At 38.3% G+C, this 14,677-nt stretch overlaps 1 protein-coding gene across 3 annotated transcripts in view; it reads right to left on the reverse strand.

Moving 5' to 3' along the window:
* LOC142613441 (KH domain-containing protein At4g18375-like) overlaps positions 1-14,677 on the reverse strand; it is a 36,675-nt gene that overhangs the window by 7,686 nt on the left and 14,312 nt on the right. For all 3 annotated transcript variants that reach the window (XM_075785806.1, XM_075785813.1, XM_075785809.1), the window contains 5 exons: positions 10,477-10,950; positions 10,065-10,310; positions 9,713-9,925; positions 8,877-8,932; positions 8,693-8,792 (listed from right to left, as the gene is read on the reverse strand). In XM_075785806.1, coding sequence (XP_075641921.1) covers positions 8,693-8,792; positions 8,877-8,932; positions 9,713-9,925; positions 10,065-10,310; positions 10,477-10,950 — 1,089 coding nt within the window. The remainder of the gene's footprint in view (positions 1-8,692; positions 8,793-8,876; positions 8,933-9,712; positions 9,926-10,064; positions 10,311-10,476; positions 10,951-14,677) is intronic.

A 14,677-nucleotide genomic window follows, 5' to 3' on the forward strand; every position in this document is an offset into this window, starting at 1 on the left:
TTTTTCAAAAATTGCCAAGTCCCACGCCCACACCCGAATCTGGAAACGCACCTGTGCTTCATAGATTATATATATACTCAATTACATATAGACTCATTATTTTTCCTTTACTACTGACTCTCTATCACGTCACAATTACAGTAAAAAGGTTATGAGATAACTGTGGTATTAGATTTTTTTCTTTAAAAAAATTGTAAATATTAATTAAAAGTAGTTAAGAGTTAAGATATTTGTCCCATCACGTTGGGCAAGGTGAAAAAAAGGAATGGCTGAAACTTGTCTACCTTTCCAATGTAATCACCACGTTGAGGGGTTTGAAAACACAAATTAAAAAAGAAAACAAAAACTAAAAGATAGAATGGAGACGGACAAAAGAAAAGAGAAAGGGAAAAAAGAAGAAAGAAGAAGAAGGAGAAACAGCAGCAAAAGATTTGGCGTGACCGGAAACAGCAGCAGAAGATGAAGGCGTGACCCGCGACTTCTGTGGGCAACCTGCTGCTTCAAGTACTTAGTGCAGCCCCTGCTTAGTCGTCTTTCTTCTTCCCTGTTTATTATTATTTTTTTCCAACCAATCCTTTGGTTCCAAATCTGAAAAAAGTCCAAAGTGTATGCTGAAAAAAGACCGTGAGAACCATTCACAGTTTTAAGAACTGTGCGGTTTTTTTTTTTTTGCTGTTGGCGTGTCCACCATGTCCACGCCATGTCGGAGAAGTGGAAAAAAAAAAAAAAAAAAAAAACCATTTGGACACCGGAGTATGGCAAGTCTTACTGGTATTGGTGTCCGACACGTGCCAGACACCAGTACTTTGCCAAAAATGGCATGTCGGTGCAACCTAGACTAAAAGCATAATTAGGTAATAACTAATAAAAGACTAACTTGGACTCAGAAAAAAAAAAAAAAAAAAAAAAAAAAGAAAACCTAAGATACTTAGGGCCCATTTGTTTTTAGCCTCACTCATATCTCAGTTTTCTTTGCTCATAACCCAATCTCATGTCTCAATTCTAATTTCCTATTTTCTCTTAGCCCATTCCAGATCATGTTTGGCACTCTAAACTCACTTTAAAATCCCCTTGGTTTTTGGTTTGAAAATGCAACTCCTATCTCAATTGGTGGAACCCACTAGTCAGAACGACTATTTGCCCTCCATTCACAATCAGCATGAAACAACTGCTTTGCCTATCTCCCCACAAAAACCCAACCCACAGACCACAGTTAAGACAAACCCACTGAGGAACCAAAGAAGCCAAACCCAACGGCCACTGTATAGAACAATTTAGCTACAAAACACAGCATCCACCACCCTCTCTCTCCAATCAACCCAGCCGCCTCCTACCACCACCAATCAACCCAGCCGCTACACAAACTCACCACCGTTAAACGCAAAAACCAACAACTACCGCAACCCACAAAACCGAACAGCCACCAATCTCAATGCCAACATAAACAACCCACAAACCCAACGACACCATAAACAACCCATAAACCCTCCAATCTCAACCCATAAACCCTCCGATCTTAACCTAAAAACCCATGGCTTGGGATAAGGTGTGTTTGCCTGTTAAATTGGGTGGGTTGGGGATAAGAAGTGTGGCGTTGTTTAATCAAGCTTTATTAGGGAAATGGTTGTGGCATTATGGGCATGAAGTTACCCATCTTTGGCAGAGAGTTATCTCCACAAAATATGGTGAGGGTCAAGGGGGTGGTGTACGAAAGTGTGCAGGAGGACTCATGGATGTGGCCTTTGGAGAAGCATTCATGAAGGATGGGAGAGTTTTTCAAAGCATCTATCTTTTGTAGTGGGTGAAAGCACCCGTATCCGCTTCTGGCATGATAGGTGGATTGGGGATAATATCCTAAAAGATCTCTATCCTGAGTTCTATGCGTGTTCAGATGCCAAGGATGCTTGCATCTCTAAGGTTGTGGCTTCCGGAAGGTGGTACAGTTAGAGTGTGGGATTTAAGGTTTTTTAGAGCTTTTGAAGATTGGGAGCTAGCCGCCTCTTATTCTCTACTTCAAGTTATCCATCCTCAAATTCCTCAGGGTGATAGAAGGGATACTCTTTGTTGGCGGCTCAAAGGTGATGGTAAGTTTAACACCAGATCTTTTTACCAAGCAATTCTGGGTACTCCGAGTTTTTTGTTTCCTTGGAAGGGTGTCTAGAAACCTGAGACTCCTAAGTGAGTGGCTTTCTTCTTGTGGACAGCTGCTCAAGATCGGATTCTCACGTTGGATTATCTCATGCTTAGGGGTCGCCATTTGGTAAATCGGTGTTGTATGTGTTGCTGTGATGGGGAGTTGGTAAACCATCTTCTTCTCCATTGTCCTGTTACACAAACCTTATGGACTTTTATGCTTCAGGCTTTTGGTATTCATTGGGTTATGCCAAGATCGGTGGTGGGATTGTTATCTTGTTGGCATCAGTGGCTTGGGAAGCATAGCTCGAATATTTGGAATTTGATTCCAGGGTGCTTAATGTGGATTGTTTGGTTGGAACGAAAGCGTCGCTCTTTTGAGAACATGGAGAAGACGTTGGATGAGTTAAAGGTTTTATGCCAATGTAATCTTTTTGAGTGGTCTCCTTGTTAGGATTTTACTAATTCCTCGTCTCTTTCCGAGTTTATGTTTTCCCTTAGATTAACTTTCTGATTTCCCTCTCTTTTGTTTTGTTGTTTGTTTCACTTGTTTCTTTTTGTTCATCATCATGAACATCTTGTACTATTCATTTTTTTCTCATTAATATTAGTTCTCTAATTACCTATCACAAAAGATTCAGTTTTAACGCTACAGATGAACACTCAGCCCCATAAAAAATATGGAGATTATGTTCTCTCCAAAATAGTTCACATCACACAATGAAGCTAGATTATATATTTAATGACTTCCCTAAGTGAGATGATAGTAAAAAATTAAATAAAACAAATGATGTTCATTAAACTAGACAACTTTCTAGGTTTAATTTTTTGTTTTTTTTTTCCCTATTGCTTGTGAAATGAATTCAACTATAGCTAATTAAATATTTATGACTTTTTTTAATATTTTAGGAACATTAAAGAATCTAAACTAACTAATGTGGAAACAGGAGGAATGAGTAGGGGGTTTGTGCGTTTCAATTTGAGAACATGTGGTTGAACATGGAAGGTTTTGTGGAGAAATCCATCAGTGGTGGAACAGATACCATTTCCAAGGCCCCCAAGCTTTGTTCTAACCCACAAATTAAAGACTCTTAAAGAAGATTTGAAGAAGTGGAATAAACATGACATTGGCTTTTAAGGAAAAAGTTCTTATTGAGTCAGCTATTGGGGTTGGATGCTAAAGAAGGACCACAATGCTTATCTCATGTAGAAAAGGCCCGCAGAATTGAGCTTGAGGCTGAAATTGATCATCTAGCCTCTATGGAGGAAATTTCTTGGAGGCAAAAGTCACATGCATTACAGTTGAAAGAGGGTGACAGTAATGCTCACTTTTTTCACATATTGGCTAGTTCCCACAGCTGGGCTAATCAAGTGAGGCATAGAGGTGGATGGTGTGTTGAATGACAATAGGTGATTCAATTTTATCAGAAATTGTATTAGGAGACTGAAACCTGGCAAACTATTGTGCATGGATAAGGATTTGGCTTGTATGATGAGAACAAGAGGCAATTGCTTGAGAGAGAATTTGCTAAAAACGAGGTCATTCAAGTGTTGAATGACATGGAGGGTGCTAAAGCCTTAAGTCTGGACGGGTTTACTGACATTTTTTCAAAAGTGCTAGAGTGTGGTTGAAGGGGGATGTTACGGCTTTCTTTGCTGACTTTCATAGGCATTGGCTTTTTGAGAAGTCTCTCAATGCCTCTGTCCTCGTTTTAATTCCTAAGAAAAATAACACCTTAATATTAAGGAGATCCAGCCCATCTGTGGGTAGTGTGTATTAACTGTTGGCCAAAGTGTTGGCTAATAGAATGTGGGTGGTTTTAGACAAACTCATCTCTGAATCTCAAAACGCTTTCGTCAGAGGCAGGCAGATTTTAGATTCAGTCCTTATTGTTAATGAGTGCTTGGATAGTAGACTGAGGAGCCATATTCCAGGTGTGATCTGTAAGCTGGACATAAAGAAAGCCAATGATCATGCGAATTGGGATACATTGCTTTATTTGTTGGATAGGATGCGTTTTCGGGAGAGATGGAGGAGGTGGATGATAGTTTGTGTCTCTACCATACGCTTCTTAGTGCTAGTCAATGGTTCCCCCGGTTTTTCAGCAGCTCTCAAGGTTTAAGATAAGGAGATCCCTTGTCACCTCTTTTCTTTATTCTGGTCATATGTGCTAAGTCGGATGATGGAGAAAAATGCAGAGGGAGGTTTCATTCATGGCTTTCATGCGGGGCTTAACACCTCTAAGAAGGTAAGTATCTCACATCTTTTATTTTCTGACGATACCATTCTATTTTGAGATGCCTCTAGGGAGCATCTGTTATACATCAGGATGGTTTTGATATGTTTTGAAGTTGTTATTGGGTTAAAAGTCAATGTGGGAAAAAGTGACAAAGTCCCAATTGGGTAGGCAAGTAACTTAGCTACATTGGCTAATATTCTCCATTGCATAATTGGTAGTTTGTCAATGACATATTTGGGAATGCCTTTGGGTGCACACCTTAAAGTAATTTTAGTTTGGAATATTATTTTGGAGAAGATGGAATGGAAAATTTTGGGCTAGAAGAGACTTTATTTATCCAAGGGTGGCAGACTCACTTTATTGAAGAGTACTCTCTCAGGCCTTCCAACATTCTATTTATTCTTATTCACTATGCCTAAGTTTGTGGCAGATTGGAGAGGATTCATAGGAATTCTCATGGGGGGCATCAGGGGAGGAGTTTAAATACTCTTGGTGGCATGGGATACACCCATTGAGGAGGGGGTGCTGGAGGAAAGGAGGATTGCGAGTTTTATTCAAGCCCTACTAGGGAAGTGTTATGGTGCTTTGGGCATGAAGTTACTTATTTATGGCGTCAGGTGATTGTCTCCAAATATGGAGAAGATAGAGGTGGGAGATGCACATGGTGAGTAGAGATGCACAGGTGTAGTTTATGGAGGAGTATCAAAGCAAGTTGGGATGGATTCTTCCAGCATGTGTGTTATTCAAAGTTGGAGAGGGCAATCAAATAAGATTTTGGCATGATCTTGGGGCTGGAAACCTTCCTCTAAAACTATTATACCCTGATGTATTTGAATGTTCAGTGGATAAGGAAGATATTTACTCCTCCACTGTCAATATGCACATAGTTTATGGTCGTTTGTGTTTTGTTTGATTGGAGTTTCCTGGGTGATGCCTAAGTGAGTGGTGGAGGTGTTGGCTTGTCGGAGGGGAGGATTTGGACATCGTCGAGCTGCTGTATATGGGGGCTGCTCCGTTTTGTCGCATATGGACTATTTGGAGAGGGCAGAATATTCGTACCTTTGAGGGGGAAGAGCACTCAGTTTTGGAGCTGAAAAGTTTATTCTTGCATTCTTTGTATGACTGGATGTTGGCAATGAGAGGTCTCTCCTTTTCTTCTTTTATAGAATTTATTGATCTTTGAACTCCCTCAGGAAGATTTTTTTTTTTATGTACTGGACTCTCAATTAGATGGGGGTGGTTAGGAGTTGGAATTTGAGGTTTCATAGGGATTTTCACGATTGAGAGATGGAGGCTGTCTCTTTCCTTGATTTTACTTATTCTCAGATACCCAAGGGGGAAGGAGATGACTAGATGACATGGAGACTTAGTGGGAGTGGCAGCACTGGGTAAAATTATTACCATTGACAAACTTATCAAGAGGGGTGTGTCATTTTTAAATTGGTGTTGTATGTGTTGAAGAAACAGGGAAACAGTAAACCATCTTTTAATCCATTTTGATGTTTGCTTCTGCTTTGTAAGGTGAAGTGTTTAGGATGTTTGGGAATCATTGGGTAATGTCAGGGACAAAGGCAACTTTATTCTTTTGTTGGAGAAATTGGTTTGGGAAACATGACTCAGGTGTATGGAACTTGGTGCCATCATTTTTTTTTTATAGATAATCAGGAAAATTTTATAAATGATAGAAAAATGAGGAATACAAGAAGTTCATGATGATGAAAAACAAGCATAAAAAGAAACAAACAGCACAACAAACAGAGGGAAATCAGGAAACTAAGTTAAGGGAGGACAAAAACTTAGAGAAAGAAAAGCAATTAGTAAAACCCCAATACCGAGACCACTCAAAAAGACTACGATGGCATAAAAGCTTTAACTCATCCAACATCTTCCCTTTGTCCTCAAAGGATCGACGATTTCATTCCAACCACACAATCCACATTAAGCACCCCGGAACCAAGTTCCAAATGTCCGAGTTGTGCTTCCCAAGCCACTGATGCCAGCAAGATAACAAACCCACCACCAATCCTGGCATAACCCAAAGAATACCAAAGGCTTGAAGCATAGAAGTCCAAAGGGAGTGAGTAACAGGACAATGAAGAAGAAGGTGGTTAATCGACTCCCCATCACAGCAACACATACAACACCTATTAGCCAAAGGGCGGCCCTTTAGCATTAGATTATGCAAAGTAAGGATCCGACCATAAACGGTAGTCCATAGAAAGAACGCCACGCGCTTAGGAGTCTTTGGTTTCCAAACACCCTTCCAAGGAAACAAAGAATTGGAGGCACCCTGGATCTCATGGTAGTAAGAACGAGTGTCAAACTTACCATCCTCTTTTAGCCACCAGTGAAGAGTATCTCTCCTATTACCCCAAGGAATACGAGTTTGGAAAAGCTGAAGGAGAGAATACGAAGCAGCCAACTCCCAATCTTCAAAAGCTCCATAAAACCTTAAATTCCACGCTCTAACAGTGCCCCCTTCTGGAATCCACAAAACCTCAGAGATACAAGCATCCTTGACCGCTGAACACGCATAGAGCTCAGGTTTGGGGTTTTACACACTATTCTTTCATTTTAGATTTCCAAAATTCTTTTAGTTCTTCCATTTGACACTCTTGTAATTTTTTATGATACTTTGTGTTCATCATTGTGAACATAAAGTATTTCTTCATTATCAATAAAACTTGCATTACTTATCCAAAAAAAAAATGTGGCCTGTATGATGAGACAAGTTCTCTTTTGATAAAGTTAAAGTTTTAGTTTTCATTAACAACATTTTTTTATGGATAAAAAGAGAGATAAATGAGATGTTGTTGTGAAAATTGGGTGAAATAATTTGTTTACACAAGATTAAAAGGAGAGAGAGAGAAAATATAAAACAAGGAATTTACGTGGTTCGGCAATATGCCTACGTCCACGGGAGGCGACAGAATAAATTTCACTATAACTGTGGAGATTACAATAACAGCTTGAAGACACTTTCTCAAAAACCCAAACCCCAAATACACCCTTGGTTCGCTCACAAATAAATAGAAAACACACTATTGTATTTAGACAAATTGCAAGACACTAACTTCCTATGCAATCCGTAGCTTACATGCTCTTTGAACTCATTTGCTCCACCTCTATTTATAGCTACACTTCAGCCAAAATATCACCATCATGAAACTTATCAAGTCAACAAAAATGGCTAGCATTTATTGCCAATGGAGTCACACATTTCGGCTAGCACAAATTGGTTTGCTCAGGTGTAGTTCCTTGATAATTCATGAATGCCAATGAGTCATACATTTCAGCCATAAAGGTGAAGCATGTAATGTCAAGTGTTCCAACAGAAGAGAACAATGCAAGACTTCTATCAAAGAAGTCAATATATTCGGCCATGAGTCATTGCAACATTAATTGCAACTTCTTGCATTTCTTCACGCATGAAATACTTCCTAATGGTTTGTTGGCTAATGCATTTAATGATTTGTTGGCTAATGTCAAGCCACCAAATTTGACAATTCAAGCCATTCTAACAGATGTTTACAGAGAGGAGAAGAAGAAGAAGAAGAAATGAGAGATTAGCTAGTCCCAATGAGCTCTAGCTGTAATAGCTCCTCCTCACCTTATAGGTTCTAAGAGGAGGGTGAGGTTGAGTTCAAGATCTATTTGATGAGAGCAAGAGAAAGAGCAATTTTTTTTTAAGTGTTGACTTGTTCCAGACCAAAATGCAAATATCGGCCACAATGCACCAAAAGACACTAAAATATAAGCTAAGGTGGAACATGGGTTTTTTTTTTTTTTTTTTTGATAGGTAAGGTGGAACATGGGGATTAAGTGTAAGGTTGTATAACTAGTACAAAATATTGAAACAAAATTAACATCATCGATTCCAACATCTTACTCTGTAAAGAGGTGAAATATACACCAGAAGAGAAGCTAACATCTAACAAATAACGCATTAAAAATGGCAAAGTGCAACCAAAAAACAATCAACTTACAAAAAAGATGGGACAGTGACACTGCAGAATGTGGGAAGGAGAAATGCTAGAATATCAATATTCAATAGGACACTGACTACAGGGTGTGTGAAGGATAAGGGTCAAGTAAACTGATAACCACACCAAATTTCAGCCTCTTCAGACTCAGTTCCAAAAAGTCTCTTCAAACCTAGAACCAAAACTAGGGTAATCTACTTTCATTTTTAGTTTTTGGTTAAGTCAAAAACTGCTCTAAGGGTAGACAATACAACCCAGGAAAGTAATCCCCAGACAGTCATAGCCATTTACCAAAGTTCTTCCCCTCTAGGAGGCCATAAGGTTGCAGTAACATACCTCACCAACATTGGAAATGTTGCTCCCTCCTGATCCAATAACCGAACTAACTGCACTACTTGGAATCTTGACATCTGAAGCACTATTGACATTTGGGTATCTGGAACAAAAAGATAGCCACCATCTCAATTATGTTAATCAATCATGAAATTTACATAAAACAATGATTTGAATGGCACACTACCCAGTAGCAGCTCTCGGAACTGGATAGCTCTGTGGTTCATATTCATGTCCCTCAACCTTCAAGAGCATCAAGTATAATTGAGTTATCAAGGCAATGAATCATAGAATTAACATAATTAGCAATAAGAAGAAATTTGCTCTTTTTTCTTTTTTTTTTGATAAGTACAAATTTGCTAATGACTTATAAACAGAGTTTGAACACAACAAATCAATTGTTACTACAACAAAATAACTATCAAAACCATGTCTCTCAGGAAAGCTGATATTACAAGACTTGTGCCATGCACGACTTAAATTGCCAAAAAATACAAAGGATTTAATTTCACATATTAAAAAATACATTGCAGAACATCATCAAAATTGTTTTCCTTTAAAAAAAAAGAATAAGTAATGGTTTGCATTAATAATTTTTTTTACAGGTGGCAGCCATTGAGCCCTGGCTCAAATCCTGTCGGGTCTGCCTAGAAAAATCCATTATGAAAACCCAACACCTGCTCATATCCCGCTGGGTATTATTTAATGAAACTCATTACCAACCGTTTCTAGCCAGGTAGGACTGCTTTGGGCAGGTCTGGGTTGGTTTGAGCAGTCATATTGGTTACAACAGAATGAAAAGTGGTGGTAAGAAGGAATTGCCTATGAGTTTTATTTAAGACTGTTATGCCCTTAAACATTTATAAGAGGGTGCCGCTGAGTAGGAGCATTATTTACAAATACATTAAAGATCAGAAGATATTTATTTAAATACAGTATTTTCATATTAAATATAAATGATTATATAAAGAAAATGGATTTAAAAATATTCAGAGACAAGCATACAACAGACTAATAGAGTACCTTTAGAGGATCATATCTACCAGAGCTACCAGCTCCCATTGTGCCAGATTGTGGGAGCCCTCCACCAGGCATGCTTCCTGCAGGACGAAGTCCCTGGGAAGGACCAACAGGAGCACTTTCTGCAGCAGCATTTGCATCTCGCAGAGTTCTCACTCTGAGTCTTGATGCAATCTCTGCCAACGCATCTTTAGCAACACCAAAATTTCCAGATACCTGAATGACCAAAGGCATAGGAATTAGTGTGGAAAATTGCATATCTCAAATCAGAACACCATAAACTCAGTATAGAAGAAGTTAGTAACAGTAGCATATTACAAAACAGATTATAAAAATGCACGTCACAACTCATCACCTGCACAAGCTCTTCATCTTCAGCGGCACACTTAGGCTTGTCATCTTTAGAGAAAACACGAATGTCTGCCTGGGTTCTCTTTCGCATCTCATTGATAACATGACCTCCTTGTCCAAGAATGCAACCAACCTTACTTGACGGGACAAGAAGCCTAGTAATGATATTACCTTTTTCAGAGTATTCACTAACTTTATTCTGAAGCTGAAGAATTGCTTCAATGGTTTGTGATCTCTGGTTCCAGAGAGCCTGAAACAACATAAGGGCAATGATCCACCACTATTATAACAGCAGCAATGCAGCACCATTGACATCAACAGTTCATATACAACAGGATGCCCATATTAATAACGATTGCATACTATGTGAAGAGCTGTAAAAGAGGGAATTGTAATGGGTCACAGAAAAGGCAGACCTCGAAAGCAGAGACCCGAATCACACGTTCATCTGAATCAGTTGATGCCTCTTGAACATATATACCAGCTCCTGTTTCCTGCTGTAACTGTCTTACATTAAAACCTCCCTTGCCAATCACCCCACCAATTTTCCCAGCTGAACAAAGAATTTTCATAAAGAACTCAGCTGAAGCTTCAGCAACAGGTCCAGGAGGAACGCCATTGAAACCCCCTGGTACAAACTCAGAAGGCCGGTTTCCATATCCCCCAATCCATGGCATTGGTGGCATAGCATGGGAACCAGAGTTACGATGGGACCACATTGGATTTCCAGGTGGAAGCATATTAGGCAAGGGAGCTCCAGGGGGATGAAATCCTTGGCCTCCAAAAGGCATAGGGAAAGTCAGAGGAGGTTTATCCTTGCGTGGATTCTGATGCAACAGAGTTGATACATCATAAAGTGCTTTCTTTGCCACATCTCGTTTTCCAGATATCTGCAACATACCTTCAAAAATTACAAATTGTAGGTAGTTCCAAGAAAAATTAGGATTATCCAAACAATTTTCCAAATAAGAGCATGTTCTTAAAATATAAATAAATGAAAAAAAAAAAAAAAAGTGGAGTGAAGAAATAAAAATCACAGAAAGACTTGCAAGAACATGGACAAGGAAAAGCACCCCCAAAAAAAAAAATTAAAATAAAAAGATGTGCAAAGAAAGAGATCATAATCCCAATAACAGCATTTCATATCAAAAAGACATTTTTACAACAGCAAACTTCACTTCATATATGTGCATGTGTATATATATCAATACATCATACATATTCAGAGGCAGTAGCAATGACTCTTAAAAAGACAAAAATCTAGAGTGAGCAAATAAAGGGAAAGGGTCCTACCATCTTCCTTCTTAGTTAGATGCCCAGAATGTTCTATACTTCTCAATCCTTCATTTCAGGGCAATCCTTCATATATTATTGCCACTGAACCTACTCAGGCTTAACCAGAACTTACCTAATACTCAGAACTATTAAAGGAAAACCATCTTGAAAGTTGCATTAGGTGAAGTTACTTATATTCTTTTTTTATATATATAATTGGATAGTTATAATGAGGGAGGAGGGATTTGAAGCCAAGATGTCTCTATTGGAAACACAAGGAGGTTCCAATTGACCTAGAAGGTTCTTGACAAAGTTCTTTAAATTCAATGCAAATAAATGGGTCCAAAAAAACAAAACCCAATACATTTACTCTATTGAACACTCAGAATCGACAAAATATCACAAACTGGGGTGAAACATAATGTCACCACACCACATAATTCAGTCACTGGAGATAAAACGTTCCAAAGTCAACAACCAATCAAGTAACATAGCCAACTCACTAAGACTCCACCCAAACCTTCTTATCATGCAGGATGAACCAGCATGAAAACTCAACAACAATAAAATGGCTTGCAAAAAGTTTACCGCAAAGGATCTCAGAAGGCTTTGAATCTGACCCCAATCAAGAGATTCAATCAGATTATGAGGCTATTTTGGTCCTGGTTTAAGTGTCCATACTTTAGCCCTAAGTAATTAAGTCTTTGCAGCTTTATAATTAGGGCTAAGCTTTATAAAAGTAAGTGTTATTATCTTTCTTATCTAGTGCATATTGGATTGAGATTTACAGCTTCAGGTTACTTATCATGTGCTATTGTAAGTTCTCTTCTTCTCTATAACTTTATCGTCCTTTTCTAATTTTCTGCACCCTTTCATTATGTAACTACAAGCTCACATAGGAATCCACTCCCTATTGCCATAGAAATCATACAAAGCCCAATACTGTTGTTCCTATCAAGGAACATATCCTGCAACAAAGGCCAAGCTATAAAATAAAAATGTTTCGGTTACTGCTCTCGTCACTGTTGAGTGCCCCATTGCCAGTAACCCAATTTCTACATTCCTTGCTTCATGTCATCCCCACTCAATCCACAGATTATAATTCTACATGTTATCCCAGCCTTCCTACACCAAATTAACATCTCCAACCCACCACCACAAGCCTTTTTTTTTTGGTTACTGATGTCCAAAATTTTCAGCACCTTTTTTCCACAATACCTGCATAACAAGACCTATGAAACCCTTCCACTGTTCCAAAAGCCCTCACAATAATAATCCACCAACTTTCTTACATAAGACACTCCTTAGGCTCAACAATACTGAGGATTTCCTCCATCAAACCACCTACTCAACAATGCTGAAATGAAAGTATGAAACCCCTTGCAAATGGAGAATTCCTCAATATCCCATAGGTGGTCAAGGTGACGTAGGACAAATTGAGGAATTTGTCTACGTGTGCTTGTAGTGGGTTTAGAGTATGGAGAATTTGAGGATCTAAGATTTAGAAAGTGTTATGTGGTTGTGTTTGGAATTATATGGTGGTTTGATGAGTTATTTGATTGCTGTTTGGTAGAAGAAAGTATGTATGGCTTTAGGGGTTTGATAGCTGAAAGAAGGAACTTGATTTGGCATTGTAAGGAAGAGGGAAATGAAGGGTTTTTTTATGGTGTTTAGGGGCTGTATGAACAGTACCCATGAACAGAACAACAAGAAAGAGGAGATGAAGAAGAAGAATAAGAAGAAAAGAGAGAAGAGAAAGGGAGAATAGAACACACAAACTCAACTAAATTGCCAAAACACCCTTAATTCACAGAAATTACGGAAATTACAGATTTTCCCCTAAATATAACATTGACCATACCTTATTCAATAAAAACCCAAATAAAAAACTTTGAATCCTAAAAGACTCATAAGTAGACCTTTAAAACAAAACAAATTTTACTTCAATTGCACTTTACACATGGACCCTATAATTTACAAAGCAGTAGCAAATCAATCTTCCATGACTGCATCAGCAGGTGGTGGATTTGGGGCTCTTGGAATAGAGGTGGGGATGGTGTACAAAGAGAGATCTTAATTTTAAATTTTTCCTTTTTCTAATATAAACAAAAAATAAAGATGGAGCAAATTTTTGGTTTTCTGATGTGGACAAACTAGTGCCTCATGGCCATTTTATCTCAAGTTTTATTCTGATTTTCCATCAGCCAAACCAGTAAGAGTTTCTCATATTGTGTCCCAGATTGTCTCCTGAATTGACATCTTGAATGTATTAAAATGTATTGACATTGCAAGATTCATTCTTGATAGTAGGGTCCTTAAGTTGGATTCTTTATGAGTGAGTCCAAAAATGTATTTTGATTCAATTTCAGGTAAGGATCAAGTTAAAAGTTCCATTAAATTTGGGGACACTTGAGGCCTAGGAAGCATGGATACTCCATTTTTGTTCAAGTACCAGTATCCAATACATATCATATTAGATACCTCTAGGATACTTCTCCATGAATGTCCCAGCTATTTTCTTTTCTTTTCCTTTCTTTTAGGAAAAAAAAAGATGTCGATCCGCCCATGACGCCACTCAAATACGGTTGCAAACCAACCCCTCAATAGTGAGAGATAGCCCAAACTTGTAAGAATTTTTATTTACATTTTTTACACTTATCTAGCTATCTTTTATTTACTCTTTTGGATCTTAGTTTGTATTCTAAACATCATTTAATGCCACAGTTTCACTTTATTATCCACTATTGCTCTTAAATTGCTATATGCTTAACAATATATAAAAAATAAATGCTTAATAATATATAAAAATATATATATTAAATAATTAATTAATACACATATCCCCGCCATATCGTATCCTAGTTTTTCAAGAATTGCCGTATTGGCATATCCCATATCATACCGTACCCGTACTCATACATGTGCTTCTTAGCTTTAGACGTGCAAAGCTACCAGATAAGTGTTGAAGACTTGGCTGGTTTCCTAGTTTAGTAGGGAAGTTTAGCAATAGAGTTTATAAAGAAGACTTCCTAGTTTTTAGGAAGAGGATAGGATAAGTGATGTTACCAATTGTTTCATCTGTTTCATTTGCATTTCATTATTATCAGAGTTTCAATTATTGATACTGTTATTTAAAGCAGTATAAGAAAGGTGTGTTTACCCGTTGAGGGGGGTTTCAAATATCCTTTGGTGGTATGGGATAAGGTGTGTTTACCCGTTGAGATGGGTGGTTTGGGGTTAAGAAAGGTGGTGCCGTTTAATCAGGCTTTATTAGGGAAGTGGTTGTGGAGATATGGCCATGAAGATACGGCCATGAAGATACCCACCTGTGGCGTCGTGTTA

The sequence above is a fragment of the Castanea sativa genome, chromosome 1 (assembly GCF_040712315.1).
Source record: "Castanea sativa cultivar Marrone di Chiusa Pesio chromosome 1, ASM4071231v1".
Taxonomy (NCBI): Eukaryota; Viridiplantae; Streptophyta; class Magnoliopsida; order Fagales; family Fagaceae; genus Castanea; species Castanea sativa.